Below are 14,961 nucleotides of genomic sequence, written 5' to 3' on the forward strand. Positions count from 1 at the left end.
TTCTGACAGGGCTCCTTTGCGAGAGTTTTTCCCCTAATTTTGTCCCAAACCAGGACAGCCTAGCAGCCTGAGCTTGCCACCGGGTAAGGCCTTGGAGCAGATCCTCCTGAGGGCCAGGTCACAGCATCTGCAGGGAGCCAGGGTGTCTGCTGGAGGCTGGGAAAGCTCTGCGGAGGAATGGGGACAGCTGGGGGTTCTGTTGTGCTGTTGGGGGCTTCTGTGCAGCTGTTTTAGGGGGGTTGGTGTTGGTGGGCGTGGTGGAGAAGGAGATGAGAGGTTTAGGCTGGAAGTTGAGTCAGCTTGAATGCAGCATCTCTGGTTTGGCACAGCCTTGCTTACAAAGGGCAGAAGGAATAGCTGTGATTTTTTCTGTTAGTGCTCCTGATTCTCCCCCAGGGAAGAAGAGGGGAGAGCTGTACTTTATAAGCCACTTAACTATCTGTAGCAGAAGGAGGATTAGCCATTTTGCAACCTACTCATTGGTTTGGGCTAACATAGTAACATTTAGTGGACTTTCCTTCCTTGCGAGCTTTTATTCCTTCACAGAATTAAGATATTATCATCTCTTCCTTGAAAACCATTTGCAAACCAAAGAAAGACCTTTTTTTTGCCTCTGTGTAGTGTTGTTTTGGAAAGTGACTCCCAAGGTATGATGTTAAGGCAAACACTTGCTGCTTTGAGATGGGAAGCAAACTTCCAAATCCATCACATTCTCAGGCCATGCCAATGAATTTGGGAAGTTCGCAGCTTTTTGGAACTACTTGAGTTGAGCAACTGGGAAGTAAAGCTTTCCTGGATTGAGGATACTTAAATGTCATGAGCCTGCAGAGCAGGACAGCTCAGTTTGCTTATGCTCTGAGCCACTCCTAACGTTCCTGTTGCGCTGTCTTAGATATTTGGGCCAAGGGATTCCTTCCAACCTGGGCCACATTGGGAGGGCTCAGGGCGTCTTCAGAGCAGGTAGCAGTGTGTGCAAGGGCCCTTTGTGACACGCGCAGCATGGTCAATGGTGCCCAAGGATCCTTTGTGACGTGTGGTGACTCAGGAGCCGGCGGCGACTGGTTGACGCCACAGTGCTCGGAGCCCGTGCCGGGACAGGACGCGCCGGAGCAGTGCCGTGAGGAGCCCCCGCACAGCACACTCGCTCGTGCCTGACCCGGAGCACTTCCGAGGCCTTATTCCTGCAGGTGACCTCGTGGCAAGACTGTGGGACTTCGTGTCCTGTGGCCTTCCCGAGGATTTTCTTTTGCAGGTGCACTCGTGGGACTTGGTGACCTGAATCGTTTACGAGGAGTCTCCTGTCCTTGTGGCAGGAGCCCTCAGAGTGCAGGACTTGCTGTCCTGCAGCCTTCCTGAGGCTTCTCTGTCGTGGGTGTCTTTAAGGCACAACTGCACGACTTGTTGCCTCTCAGCTTTCCTAAGACATCTCTCTGCTAGGTGCCCTCGAGGACAGACTCTGCCATGGCGGGCAGATTTCTCGGCCTATTCAAGGTGTTCAGAGGAAAAAAAAAGAAAAGCCCTGGAGTTTCCCCAGCACAACAGCCTAAAGAACTGGACCTATTTCATCCAATGCAAGACGGTGAGTGGCACAGCTGGGCCACAGGGCTGATGGCTGCTGCCAGCTTGGTCCCATCCCATCCCATCCCATCCCATCCCATCCCATCCCATCCCATCCCATCCCATCCCATCCCATCCCATCCCATCCCATCCCATCCCATCCCATCCCACTGTGTACATGGCCAGGGACAGGATGGAAGAGGGGCCGGGCAGACACACCACAGCGGCCATGCTCCATCCTCTGGGGCTGTCCCTGCCTGGGGAGCGCAGGGCTGGCCTGTGTTCTCCGGCCTCTCCCGCAGCCCCTCAGCTCTGGCTGCGCTTGCTCTTTGCCAGGTGCAGCCACGGACCAGTCTCAAGAGCAGGAACCCGCCCGTGGCAGCTTCCGCAGAACACTGAAGGTACCTGCAGCCATCTGCACCTGGGCTGGGCCTGCTGTCACTGCTCAGCCCAGCACAGCACTTGGAACACTCCATGGAACTTGCCTCTCTTCCCTGTCCCTTGTTCTCCTGCAGATGTTGCGAAAGTTCCTACACATTCGCCGTAGAAAGGGCAGCACCACAGCAACAGAGAGCACAGCCATGCATGACTCCAGGCTGACTGAGCTGCAGGCAGAGCCTAATGTCAGCCCAGATTCGCCTGAGTGCTCAGACGAATCTGGCACAGCAAGGAATGATGACAGGGCAAATGCTGACATGGCAGTGACTGAGGACGTGGCCATCCCAAACGCGGACACTGGAGAGACTCGGGGCATCGCAAATACTGACATCGCTCCCATTGCCACTCTGAGCCAGGAACTCATCCTGGACTATTTCAAGGACCCTTGTGTCTCACCTCAGCAGCACGTAAGCAGCCTGGGGCCAGGGCTCGAGGCCTCACAGGATTGGGTCCCCACTCACGTCACGGTCACTGAGACCCCTCAGTCTTTGAGGCCAGCACAGTGTGGCAGGGAGGGAAGCACTTCTTGGGGGGAACTGGGGAGTTGCTCCCTTGGACAGCGCTCCAAGTCTTCCCCACCCCCTCCAGGTGCCAGCCATGGTGAAAAGCATTCACCAGAATCTCGAGTCCCACGTCACTGTGGATGCCAGGCTGCGCACTGACATTCGGAGGCTGGCTAGAGAACACCCTGCTGACGTGGTGCTGACCCTCCTGCACTGTGCCCCAACGTGTGACAGGTACGGGGCCCACGTGAGAGCTCAGGGCTCACCAGCCTTTAGGGCCACCACCCTGTACAGCCTGTCCAATGGGCTCTGACAGACAGGCGGAGAGCTCCAGGACCCTCAGGCCCTTCTGCTTCCTGAGCTCTGTTTCCCTCCCTGCCCCTCAGGGCCCCAGGGCTCTGTCACCTGGGCCCCACGGCTCTACAGGCTATGGTATGTGACTGAGACCCCCCCCTGACACAGAGCTCCCATCCCACAGAGCTGCTGCAAGGATGTGGACAACCATAGGCTCGTCAGGACCAGCAGTGGAGAAGGTGTTGCCAATACTGCTCTGTGTGATGGAGGATTGGCCTGTGCACAGCATGTGCACCTCTGATGGGGACAACAAAGACATTTTTGCTCTGGCTGTGAGTTTCTGGAACTGGCCTCTGCTTGCTCCCCAGCCACGTCTCCAGCAGCTCTCCATCCTCTCCGTGCCTCAGGCACTGGCCTGAAACCTGGGCTAGAGACAGGCTCAGGGGGCACCAGACCTGCTGCTCCCCCTGCCTCTCTCCTCGGGCCCTGCCCCACGGATGCCTCGGCACTGAGCGCTGTCTCAGGCTGCTTCTTTTGCAGGCAACTCTGGTCATCTGGCTAATTGTGCCTCAGTGCCCCAAGGCAATGATCCTTTATTCCTCCCACCTCTTTGTGGCTCTGCTCTTCCACGTTGTCATCACCACACAGCAGATGCCAGAGGAAGTCGAGAACTTCTGGAGAGCATGCCAGGAGCAACATAGTCTTCCCAGCAAGCCCAACAGGTCCCAGTTGTCCTGTCCTTGCCATGCGCTTGCAGCCAGCGCCAGTGCTGCCAGTGTGACCTGGACTTTACTCTGCACACAGGTTTGCAGTGCAGGCCATGAAGGCTCTGCTCTTCTGTCTGCAGTATGAGCCTGAGGTGATGGCCATGGAGCGCAAGCGTGGCTGGGACACGCTGCTCTGTGCTGACACCCAGCACTATGCAGCAGGTCTGCTGGCCAGGTGAGACCCCCCATTTCCCCTCTGCCCCCAACATTTGTGCTCTTTTCCCGGGGTGCCCTACACAGTCCCTGTGGTCATGGACCACAGGGCCTTGTCACCAACGGACAGCCAAGCAGACTGGAAAAGTCTGGGAGAGGAGGTGCCCAGCAGGGGCAGCCTCCCAGAGTGAGCACATCCCCTCCAGGGACTGAATCTCTGTGAGTCAGCCCTGAGAGAGGTATGCCTGCCCACCTCAGTGTCTTGGTGCCTTTTCCCCCTGCCAGGGAGATGCGCCGTGTCTCCCTCTCCTTGTGTTCTGGGATTACACGCCGCCTGCTTGGGCAGCTCAACAGGGAAGAGCTACGCTGGGATCTGCCTTTCCTGGCATTCCTTGTGGAGGTGAGCCTGATGGCCAGTGCTGCCTCGCTGAGCTGCCTCTCAGCTGTCTGCCCTTTCCTAGACACAGCTGCCTGGGACAGTGCCCTTGCCCTGTGCTGCTGTCTGGGCCCAGCCCTGAGCGGTTCCGGGCTCCTGCTGGCTGGTCCCCTGTCACTGCCCTGTGCCTTCCAGATCCTGGAATGCTTGGATTTGACTAAATGTGCTGACAGCATCCTTGAAATCATGTCAAGGCATGTGGAGAGCAAGTGCAGGGAGAGGCGTCGCCTGGCGCTCAGAGCCCTTGTGGTGCTCAGCAAGGGTCCCTCGATGGTGAGAGGGGGGCAGCAGCTGAAGCTGCGCTGGAGAAAGCAGCCCCTCAGGCTGGCTGGGCTTCAGGAGCTGAGGCAGATGCTCCCAGCTTTCCTGCCTCACCTCCCCAAGTTCTTCAGGACCAGCCTTTGGCCTCTGGGCCCTGTGGCAGCTGGGTGGGGTTGTAGTGCCAGGGCAGTGGTGGTGGTGCAGCCATTCATGGCTTCACAGCACAGCCTTGTGTTCCACACAGGCCAGAAAAATGTGTAGCCTCTCTCAAAGCCTTCTGGAGCTGCTGCGTGATACAGAAGGAGAGGTGGTTGGCATGACCCTGCGCGTGTTCACAGATGTGCTCCAGGACAAAGACATCCTGATAACCAGCAGCACTGCCCTGAAGCTGGCCGAGACACTCCTGGCACTCTTTGACAACGTAAGGCTCTGCGCTCTCAGCTACAGGCACTGGCTGCTGCTCAGAAACTTTGTGCCCTGTGGCTTATTTGAGCCATTGTTCAGGAGGCTGGAGTAGCTGGTGCCGAGGCTTTTTCCTTTCCCCCAGGACAACAGCCATGTGCAGCTACTCTCCCTTGGCCTCTTCTGCAAGGTGATGGAATTGGTAGTAGAAGAGGGGAAAAAGCCTCTTAAGTCAACTGTGTGCCAAAGCCTCCCCGCACTTTTATTCCACTGCCATGATGAAAATGGGTGTGTGGCTGAGGTGAGGACTCCTGGGCTGCTGGTGCATTGCTGGCAGGGGGCTCGGCTGCCTCCTGCTCTGGTGCCTGGCGGGCTGCAGCCTCCTGTGGGCCTTGGCACAGGGACGCGGCTCCTGTGCCCTGGGCTGCGGTGCCGTCTCCACATCTCTGCTGCTCTCCAGGCCTCTTGGGAAACGCTGCGTTGTGCGACCAAATTCCTGAAGAGGAAGAATCTCGTCCAGCTGGTGGAGACAAAGAAGCTGTGGCAATTCGCTGAGCACCTGGTAAGGCCGGCCGGGAAGGCCCAGCCTCAGCCGGGAGAGCCCCCTGAGTCTGGCGCTCACTGTGTGCGGCTGCAGCTGTGGCCCTGCCCAGCGCTGCCCGCAGGGGCTGCACGGGCTGTGCTCCCGCTCCTGCGGCCCCGAGCCGGGTGCTGATGGAGCCCCGGCCCAGCGGGACTGCGGGGCGGGCTGGCACCGCGGCTCCCCGGGCAGCAGCCAGCCCTGTGCCCCTGCAGAGCCCGGCCGGCAGCTGCTGGCCGCGCCTCAGGGCTCTGCGGGCAGCACTGGGCAAAGGGGCAGAGCCCGCCCCGAGCCTTCACTCCTGCCGCTCTCCGCAGGTGGCAGAGGACAGGAGCCGAGCGGCCGAGCACCTGCGCCAGGCGCTGCCGTACCTGGACAGCCCACAGGAGTCCCTGCGAGAGGCGGCCATCAGGTTCCTGGGTGAGCCTGGGCTCCCTCCCCGCCCCACCGCAGCTCGGCCCCAGCCCCGGCTGCTGCCCTGGCAGCTTCTGCCATCTGTGCCTGGCACCGTGGAGCCCTGGCTGCCCTCAGGGCTGCTGCCGCCCTCCCGCAGCTGTGCCCTGGGGCAGCAGCATGCGGCAAGGGCCCGGGCTGAGCCCTGCCGGGCCTCGAGGGCCAGTGGCCGCAGGGCTGGCAGCGCCACGGACAGGGAGCTGTGCCGCCAGGCAGAGCCGTGACGGGCTCTCTGTTCCTAGGGCTTGCCGAGCGCAGCTTGAGGGGGAAGAAGAAAGAGCTGCCCGTGCTCAGCAAGGGTGAGTGAGGGCAGCAGGCTTTTAGCGGGGGCTGCCGGGGGGAGCTGCAATCCCTGGGCAGGGAGCTGCAATCCCTGGCCCGGCTGCAGAGGGCTTCGCTCCCTCTGTGGACAGGGGGTGGCGTGGACGGAGCACAGAGAGATTTCAGGGACATGGGCGGGAGGATTCATGGCCAGGACCTTGCAGCTGATCCCCTTGGCCCCTCCTCTCTTGTGGCCATGGCAACAGCTGTCTGGGATGGCCCTGGCAGCAAGATCTCCCTGGATTCCCACAGATCCAGGCTCTGATTGTGGCTCTGTTCCTCTCTCTTCCAGCCCTTCAAGCCCTGAGGAGAGATGACAGCCCTTCCCAGACAAACACAGGAGATCAAGAGATATTCAGCGGAAGAGCTGCAGAACCATGCTCATCTGCTGCCTCAGAAGAACCAGCATCCCTTCAAGACCTCCAGATGCTGTGGAAGCTGTGGCTACCTTCAGACCAGAAGAAACCAGCTGCAGGTCCAGGCACAACTGATAATTGCCACAGCTGAGCCTGTGGGAAGTTTGCGTGGCTTCAGCAGTCTCCCTGCCATAGATAGGTCCCTCCCTCCAGCCTTCAGACCCTGCCCATCCTGTCTTCTTCCCTCCAGTATTCCTCCCTTCTGACTGCTCTCCCCGTCCAGCCTTCAGACCCTGCCCATCCTCTCTTCTTCTCTCTGGTATTCCTCCCTTTTGACTGTTCTCTCCTTCCAGTCTTCAGACACTGCCCATACTCTCTTCTTCCCTCTAATATTCCTCCCTTTTGGCTGCTCTCTCTGTCCAGCCTTCAGACACTGCCAATCCTCTGTTCTTCTCTCCGGTATTCCTCCCTTTTGACTGTTCTCTCCCTCCATTCCTCAGACTGTGCCCATTCCTTTTGTTCCCCTTAGCTCATCCGTTTGCTTTGCTTTCCATCAATAAAATTTGGCATCTTCACTTTGCCTGCATCTCTGTGGAGGTCAAGCGGTGCAAATCCAGAGCCCTGGGACACACAGGCCCCTCCTGCTGTTCTGTTCCATGCCGTGTTCTGTGCAGAGACTCAGAGGAACGAGGGCAGATCAGGTTGGAAAGGTCTCTGTGCTGAAGCTTCAGTTCCACAACACTGTGAACTTCAAGATCTTGTCACAATGCTGATGGCTGCTGCCAGCTTGGCCCCATGGCACCCACTGTGGACGTGGCAGGGACAGGACGGCAGAGGGGCCGGGCAGACACCCCGCAGCGGCCGTGCTCCATCCTCTGGGGCATCCCGGGGCTTTCCCTGCCTGGGGAGCGCAGGGCTGGCCTGTGTTCTCTGCACATAAACAGTTAATCTTATCCACAGGAAACAAAATCAGCATACCTGTTTCCAGATGTCAGTTAGGAGGAGGTGTTTGGCACAGAAAGGCAGCCGGGCTTCTCGGTGGTGGCAGCTTTGGTCCAGCAGGAATCTTGTGCCATATGGAATTTTAGCTGGCAGAAACCCACTCCCGGCTAAGGCCCCTGAATAGGAATGGCGGCTATTTTCCACAGGACATTAATCTCACCACCCCAGTTCCCAGATGTCACTTAGGAGAAGGCATTTGACAGTCCAATGGCAGCCATGGTCTGAGGATATGGCAGCTTTGGTCTGGGAGAAATCCTGCGCCAAATGGACTTTGAGAGGGTGGTAGCCCAGTCCCAGCTACAGGACCCTGGTGGCTCTTTTCCATGTGAAACAAATCCAACCATCCCAGTTTCCTGATGTCAGTTCAGAGGAGGCATTTGGCACTCCAACAGCACCCAGGCTTCTCGGTGGTGGCAGCTTTGGTCTGGGAGAAATCCTGCACCCTATGAAATTTTAGCAGGTGGAAGCCCAGTCCCAGTTAGAGGCCCCTGGATATCAACATTGGCTCTTTTCCATGGGAAACAAAACTCACCATCCCTGTTTCCTGATGTCAGTTGAGAGGAAACATTTGGTGCACCAAAGGCAGCCACTGTCCTAGGAGGTGGCATCTTTACAGGGCACACACCCACAGATTTTTCTCTCTCAAGGATTCAGAGAGTGCAACCTCCTTTTATCCTTAACTCCCAGCCACACTTTGCCCTCTTCCCTTCCCCGTTGGCCAATGTACTCGGAAGATACAGCCTTCCCAACCCATGTACCCCATATTCCCCCTTGAATCTGGCATTTCCCCCCGAAGTTCAGAAGTTCAGCCTTGTGCAGACTCTTGTCTGGTTCAGGAGCAAAGCTGTGTGGGCCCAGTAACAAACCTGCTGCCCAAAGCCAGTAGAAACTTTACAACCCATTTCAAAGACCCTAACAGCCATCCCTTCACCCATGAAGTGATTTGTAAAGACATTAACACACATCTCACATTGATGTTTCCCCTGCTGCTAACAGATTTTTAAAGCCAGCCTTTGGCCTGACCTCTCTGCTGTTGTAGTTCCATGCACAGAGGTTGTTTTCTCTTCCCCCTTCCATGGGCAGGCCGCTGTTCAGCCATCTCCAGGACAGCAGGGCCCCACCCCACAGCACTGTGACGTAGGAAGACAAAAACCATCACTCCAAATGTCCCCCATCCTCCTCCTTCCCAGGCATGGGGCTCTGCCAGTGGGGTCTGCTGCTGGTTGCCACAGGAAAAAGAAGAGCACTGTGATCCTGTGGGGCTCAATGGAACCAAACATCCATTGTGACACTGCAGAGCCTCACAGAACCCAGAGTCCATGGTGACACAACAGGGCCTTGTGGAACCAAGGAGTCCAAAGGTCTAAAACAGATCCTGCATGGCTCTGCCTTGGAAAGAGAAACCTCCTTGGCACACACTTAAGAAGGGTGCCTGTTTGCAATGGGGAAACTCAGGAGATTTAGATTGCTTCAAAAAGAGAAAAGGAAGAAAACCCCTGTTTCCCTGAATACTGCCAGATCTCCAAACAAAGCAGATCCCAGGTGATTGAGGACAGACAGGATGGGGTTGGGCAATGTGGAGCAAGGTTGTCCACACTAGATCAGACCTCAAGGTAGAGCTTCTCTGAGCAGGCCAGATCTCCTGAAGAGAGACCCTGGAATAATACCAATCACAGAACGCTGCAATCAACTCTGCTCTGAAGAGAAACAGTAAGAAAAGACACTCTTTAAAATAGGAACACTTATTTCTAAGAAGCTCTTTGAAATATTTCTTCATAATTCTAGAACAAAACTTTCCTAATCAACTGCACTGGACCAGAGGGAAAGAAAGGCAGAGCCATGGTTTGTCAGGACTGACTTGATCCCAGTGAGCCCCATGGTGAATTTGGTGCTGAGCCCTTGAACCTCAAGGCCTGAGAAGAGATTGCACAAACCTTTCCAGGAGCCCCGGTCAGAAGAAAAACCCAAAGTGTCTCAAAGCATTAATGGGTCCCACTGAGGTCCATCCCCAATACAGGCTCCTCATGGACTCCTTGAAGGTGAGTCTTGTTTCCGATGAAGGCTCTGGGTCTTCCTCAGCGTTCGCTGTGTGACCTCGCAGGGAGCGCAGGCACACTGAGCTTAGGGTTATATCATTAAATATATGTTCACACAACAGGCCTGAGTCCAGTGTCAAGTGCCTGGAATGATCCCAATTTGGCTCAATTCAAGGTCAAAAGTTTTATTTCTAGGTGCTGTTTTTAGACCTATATCCTTACTATCCTCACTCCCACCAAACAACTGGAGGATGATTCCATCTGCTTTGTTCAACCATTTCCTTTATCCTTTCTGCTTTATAACAATAAAAAACAATTTTTCTATTGATTATAATGCAACAATTTTGCTAATATAGTTACAATTTAATTAGCATGAATCACATTTATAACTGTACCATGCACGAATTTTTGAGGTACCATTTACAAGTTTCTTGGCGGACCATTCCCAGTTTTTTTTGGAGGAAAATTTCTGGGTTTTTGGGAGAAATGTTTGTGAATTTTTGAGGGAACATTACGGAATTTTCGTGGGACCATTCCTGGATTTTTTGGGGACCATTCCTGGGTTTTTGGGGAACATTCCTGGGGTTTGTCAGGAAACGTTTCTGAATTTTGGGGTGCATTTCTGAATTTTTGAGGTACCATTCCCAGATTTTTTGGGGACCATTCCCAGGTGTTTTGGGGTACCATTCCCAGGTGTTTTGGGGACCATAACCAAATGTTTTGGGGTACCATTCCCGGTTTCTTGGGCTGTCCCTTGTTGGTGAAGGAATAGCAAAGACTTATGAATGCCTAGCAAGCAGTTCTGAAACAATAGATGAAATAGAGATGTTAGCAGTATTTGACATAGATGCTGAAAATAGTTATGTTAAGGTTTGACGCCTCTTCCTTTGTTTAGATAAAACCAAATACAATACATGGCAAAGAAGTAGCAGATATCCTGTCCCAAGCCTGGCAGGAAAGATCTCAAGATAAGGGTAAAGCCATAAAACATGGTAATTTAGTTGTTCCTATAGGTTGCATGCAAATATTAGGAAATTAGTATATTGTAATAGATTGGTTATTGGAATTTAGAATATTCATTATGGAATAATATTATTGTACTGCAAATGGAAAATCCTTCTACTTCTCTCTTCTCCCTACTTCTCTTATCTTCTGTTTCTACTTCTCTCTTCTCTCCTCTCCTGTTCCTGCTTCTCCCCTTCCCTCCCCGTTCGTTCTCTCCACTCTTATTACCTCTAATCTCTAACTTTTCTCTAAGCTCTCTCTTATACCCACGCCCTATAATAAAATACAACCCTGAAGAACAGCAAATAATAAGCTCCTGAGTCTGTCCCGCGACCGTCCAGAAACCCCCCCGTTCCCACAGCCTGTCTGTCATTAAAGTGTGTCTGAAGGTGTTTTGCAGTCAGGGAGTGCATTAAAAATGCCACTTCAGTCAGTGCTGAGCTTCAGTAACAAAAATGCCTACAAGCTGCTGTTGCTTTGAACGTGCAGAACCAAAGTCCTGCCAAAACACAGCAGTGGTGATTTGCTGATGCTGTGTCTGGCTCTGTTGCCGTGGAAGGGTTATGGAGCAGTGAAAAAACACCAACAAGACACTCTCTTGCTTGGTGCAGAAAAGAGCAAGGAAGAGCAATTTTTGAAATAAACCATTGCCTTAAATAAGGCAGTTCATGGAAAACAAAATACAAACAGATCAATGGTCAGAGAAGGAGACACCTCTGCTCCCTGAATTTCTCATGGACCTTGCAGGTGTTTATCTCTGTTATGATTCTTTCTCTTGTGTTTACATTAAAGAAGGAGTCTTTGGCCTGGAAAAAATCCTGGCTAGAGGATGAGAAAGTTTCATGGCCTGAGAAAAATACTGAGAACTTGAGAGAAAGGCCTAGCTAAAATGTGCCTGAGCCTCCAGCAGTGTCCACAACCGGGACTGGCACCGGCTGTAAGGATTGGTTGTGGCTTTAGATCTTCCCAGAGCAGAGCAGCTGCTGGCTGCTGTAAAGTTGTTTCTTGTGAAGGCACGTCAGGCTCCAAAGGCAAAGAGCCCAAGGCTCTCCAGTCCCTGTTCAATCTCTCTGCCATAAAGTCCCGATGGAAGCAGGAGCAGCTCTCTGCTGCAAGAGGTCGAAGCTGTGGCTGGTGCAGAGTCTCCAGAGGCAGATGCTCCCTGGCCTTTCTTCTTCTGTTCTTTTCTTCTTCATCTTCCTCTTCTTCTTCTCTCGCATGCTGGTAGTGGTGATGATGATGGTGGTGGAGGAAGAGAGAGTGATGAGAAAGGAGCAAGAGAGAGCTCTCACTGAAATATACAGATTTTTATTGACAAATAACTCAATGAGCCAAAAGCTGAAGCATTTCTCCTAAACCTAGTAAAATTCTGCTACTCAAACGCGAATGTTTATGCCGAACTTCTGCACATGGTCTATCTGTTCTATCTGAAGAATATAAAAAATATTTTTACTCTATTTTTCTTCTTCACAGAACTGTGTTTTTAAGCTCTCACTGTAGCTTGTTTTTTACATCAGCTTCTGTGGTTTTACTTTTTAAGGCATTTAAAACATATTTCTACATACTTCAAACTAAGATTTATATTTCTCCTTCATATATACGCCAATTAATATTCTACTTACCTAAATTATAGCTCAGACCACTATTTCATGTTCGAGTGGCTTAATGCTATTTTATTTCTCAAGAGGTTTTAAATTTAAATGGTGCATTCTGGTCTCTCTCGGAGGGACTGAAAGAGGCTTCTGTGTGACACATTTCAAAACTGGGAATGGGGACAAGGAATGACAATGGGTATGAAAAGAGGAAGCGGGAATGAGAATATGCAAGGGACACAGAATATAGAAATAGCAATTGTAGAGAGAATATGGGATGGGGGTATACAAGATGGAACAGGGAATGGAAACTGGAATATGGGAATAGGAATATGGGAACCAACGCTGGAAATATAGAAATGGAAGTGTTATATATACATATCTGTAAGAGCCTCCTGTGAAATCCTTATCATTCCCAACAAACAGGGAATATGGGACTGGGAATATGGGAATGACAACTGGGGAGAGAATTGGCAACAGGGAGAGGGAAGGAGAGTGGGAATGGGAATTGAAGACTGCGATGGAAGCCAGGAGGATGTTGAGCCCCCAGCCAGGTGTCTTCCCAACAAGGATCAGAGGCACCAGGGCTCAGGGGGGCTCTGCCCACCGGGGGTCACTGGGGATCATCCAGCGCGGATCCTGCCATGGGGATGGAGCTGCAGCAGGGCATGAAGCTCTTCCCACACTCGGGGCACTCACAGGGCTTCTCTCAGTGAAGACTCCGTTGGTGTCTGGTCAAGTTAGAGCGCTGTGAGAAGCTCTTCCCACACGCGTGACACTTGTAGGGTCTCTCTCCAGTATGGATGCGCCGGTGGGTGATGAGGTCGGAGTTGTGCTTGAAGCCCTTCCCACAGTCAGGACACTCATAAGGCCTCTCATCCAAGTGACTGCGATAGTGATTGAAAAGATAGGCTCTTCTCAGAAACCTCTTCCTGCATTTATCACACTCGTAGGGCCTCTCCCCTGTGTGGCTCCTCTGGTGCACAGTCAGGCTTGAGCTGCGGCTGAATCTCTTCCCACACTCCCCACACTCGTAGGGCTGTTCCCCCGTGTGGATTCTGCGGTGTCTGATCAGGTCAGATCTCCACCTGAAGCCCTTCCCACATTCCAAGCACTTGTGGGGCTTCTCCTCATGGTGAAGCTGCTCACGCAGCCCCAGCTCCGAGCTCCGGCCGCCTCCCCGGCCCTGGCTGGCTCTTTCCTGCTGGGATTCCCGGGCTGTGCGTTTGCAGCCCCTCCTGCTGTGGGATCTGCGGGGCTTTTCCTCCCTGTTGCATTCCTGTGCCGTGGAGCCACTGCAAACGGCCTCTTGCCCGAGGCTGTGCCGCGGGGATTTTTCCTCCCTGCTGTCTGTGCTCAGCTCCTTGTCTGGGGAGGAAGGACAAGGACAGGATGGGATTTGCCTCCGTGACAGAGGGAAGGGCAAGGAGATCGCCCCAGGCGTGTGCTGCAGCCGGGGCCGTGCTGGGCTGGGAGATGGAGCAGGACACAGGTGGAAAGGGGCACTGACTTCCTCCTCACCTGCCTGCGGCTCCCGGGACATCGACTTCGTCCTCATGACCTCCTCCTCAATGCAGCCAAGGTTTGGGAAATCCTGGTTTGGTGGGGAAAACAAGGGCTGAGCGCGTTCGTTTTGATGCTGGCATTGCCCAAGGGCAGCTGGAGCAGTCAGCGCCCTTTTCAGCCTCGGGGGCCCGGAGCCCGCTCAGCACCAACCTCCCGCACCCCTCCAGGCTGCCGGGGGTCCCCCGGCTCCGGGATCGCCCCTCCGCGCTCTCCCCGCTCCGGGGCTCGGCTTTGAGCTCCTGCGAATCAAACCATCATCTGAACCGCAAATTAAAACCCTCCCGGAGCCCCCCATGATGGATTTGGGGCGAGCTCCCCCTCCCCACTCACCTGCGGGTTCTTGGGGGGCGATTCTGCCGCTCCCGGGGGACGCTGCGGTCTGTGCGGGCGTGCGGGAGAAGCGCGTGGTTCCAAAATCGCTCCTCCTCTTCCTGCCGCTCCTCCTGTGTCCCTCCTCTTCTTCCCGCTGCTTCTCTTCCTTCTATTCCCGCTCCTCCTCTTCGTCCCGCTCCTCCTCCTCTCCCAGCGTAGCCAGAGCCGCTGGAACTGGGGTGCCCAACGCCCTGAGCAACCCCCAGGTCCCTCCCAGGACCCCTCAAATCCCTGAACCGAGCGTCCCCCGCATCCCCTGGAAGATCCCCCCGTGTCCCCAAGCAGGTCGTTATTTAACATCTCTATTTTTACCCTGGTTTTGGGTGTTTGGGAAGGACAAAGAGAAATGCAAAGAAAATCCAGGCCACGGGGAGGGAGTGCAGCCCCCAGCCAGGTGTCTTCCCAACACGGATCAGCAGCACCAGGGCTCAGGGGGGCTCTGCCCACCGGGGGTCCCTGGGGATCATCCAGCGCGGATCCTGCCATGGGGATGGAGCTGCAGCAGGGCACTGTCTTGGTTTGACAGACAGGTGACTGCTAAGGAGCTCTGGAGCTTCTCTTGAAACAGAAAATGTAAACTCCCTCTCTGTGAATTAATATTACTTGGAAATTAAGGAGCTGCCTGGCAAAGATATGGGATTTAGAATAGCAGTTTTTCACTGGGAAAATGTAAATAAAAGTACAGCAATATAAAGACCAAGACACTGGCAAGGTCAGAATGCAGCCTGTTGCTCGGGTTTTGGTTACAGTCTGAATAATGGCACCCATAGTTTTCCTGGAGTGACAGATGTGATTATGTTGAAGCAATAATTTTGGAGAAGGGTGTAGTTACTTTTTTAACATCTAGTGGTGATGATGAAGAGCCAG

At 54.0% G+C, this 14,961-nt stretch overlaps 1 protein-coding gene and 1 long non-coding RNA gene across 2 annotated transcripts; both read left to right on the forward strand.

The window, feature by feature from the left end:
• Positions 1-1,313: 1,313 nt before the first annotated feature.
• LOC306816361 (uncharacterized protein) lies at positions 1,314-4,230 on the forward strand (the record flags this gene model as incomplete). Its single annotated transcript, XM_079332812.1, has 9 exons — positions 1,314-1,579; positions 1,894-1,958; positions 2,073-2,402; positions 2,584-2,732; positions 2,977-3,124; positions 3,333-3,514; positions 3,597-3,734; positions 3,998-4,112; positions 4,225-4,230. Exons 1-9 carry the CDS (start codon positions 1,462-1,464, stop codon positions 4,228-4,230), a joined length of 1,251 nt encoding a protein of 416 aa, XP_079188938.1. The 5' UTR covers positions 1,314-1,461.
• A 47-nt stretch (positions 4,231-4,277) lies between these two features.
• Positions 4,278-5,270, forward strand: LOC306816360. Its single transcript, XR_013777649.1, has 3 exons — positions 4,278-4,421; positions 4,654-4,830; positions 4,957-5,270. It is a non-coding gene; the product is annotated as an uncharacterized lncRNA (long non-coding RNA).
• Positions 5,271-14,961: the final 9,691 nt, after the last annotated feature.

This window comes from Erithacus rubecula (assembly GCF_903797595.1).
Source record: "Erithacus rubecula genome assembly, contig: scaffold_538_arrow_ctg1, whole genome shotgun sequence".
Lineage (NCBI taxonomy): Eukaryota > Metazoa > Chordata > Aves > Passeriformes > Muscicapidae > Erithacus > Erithacus rubecula.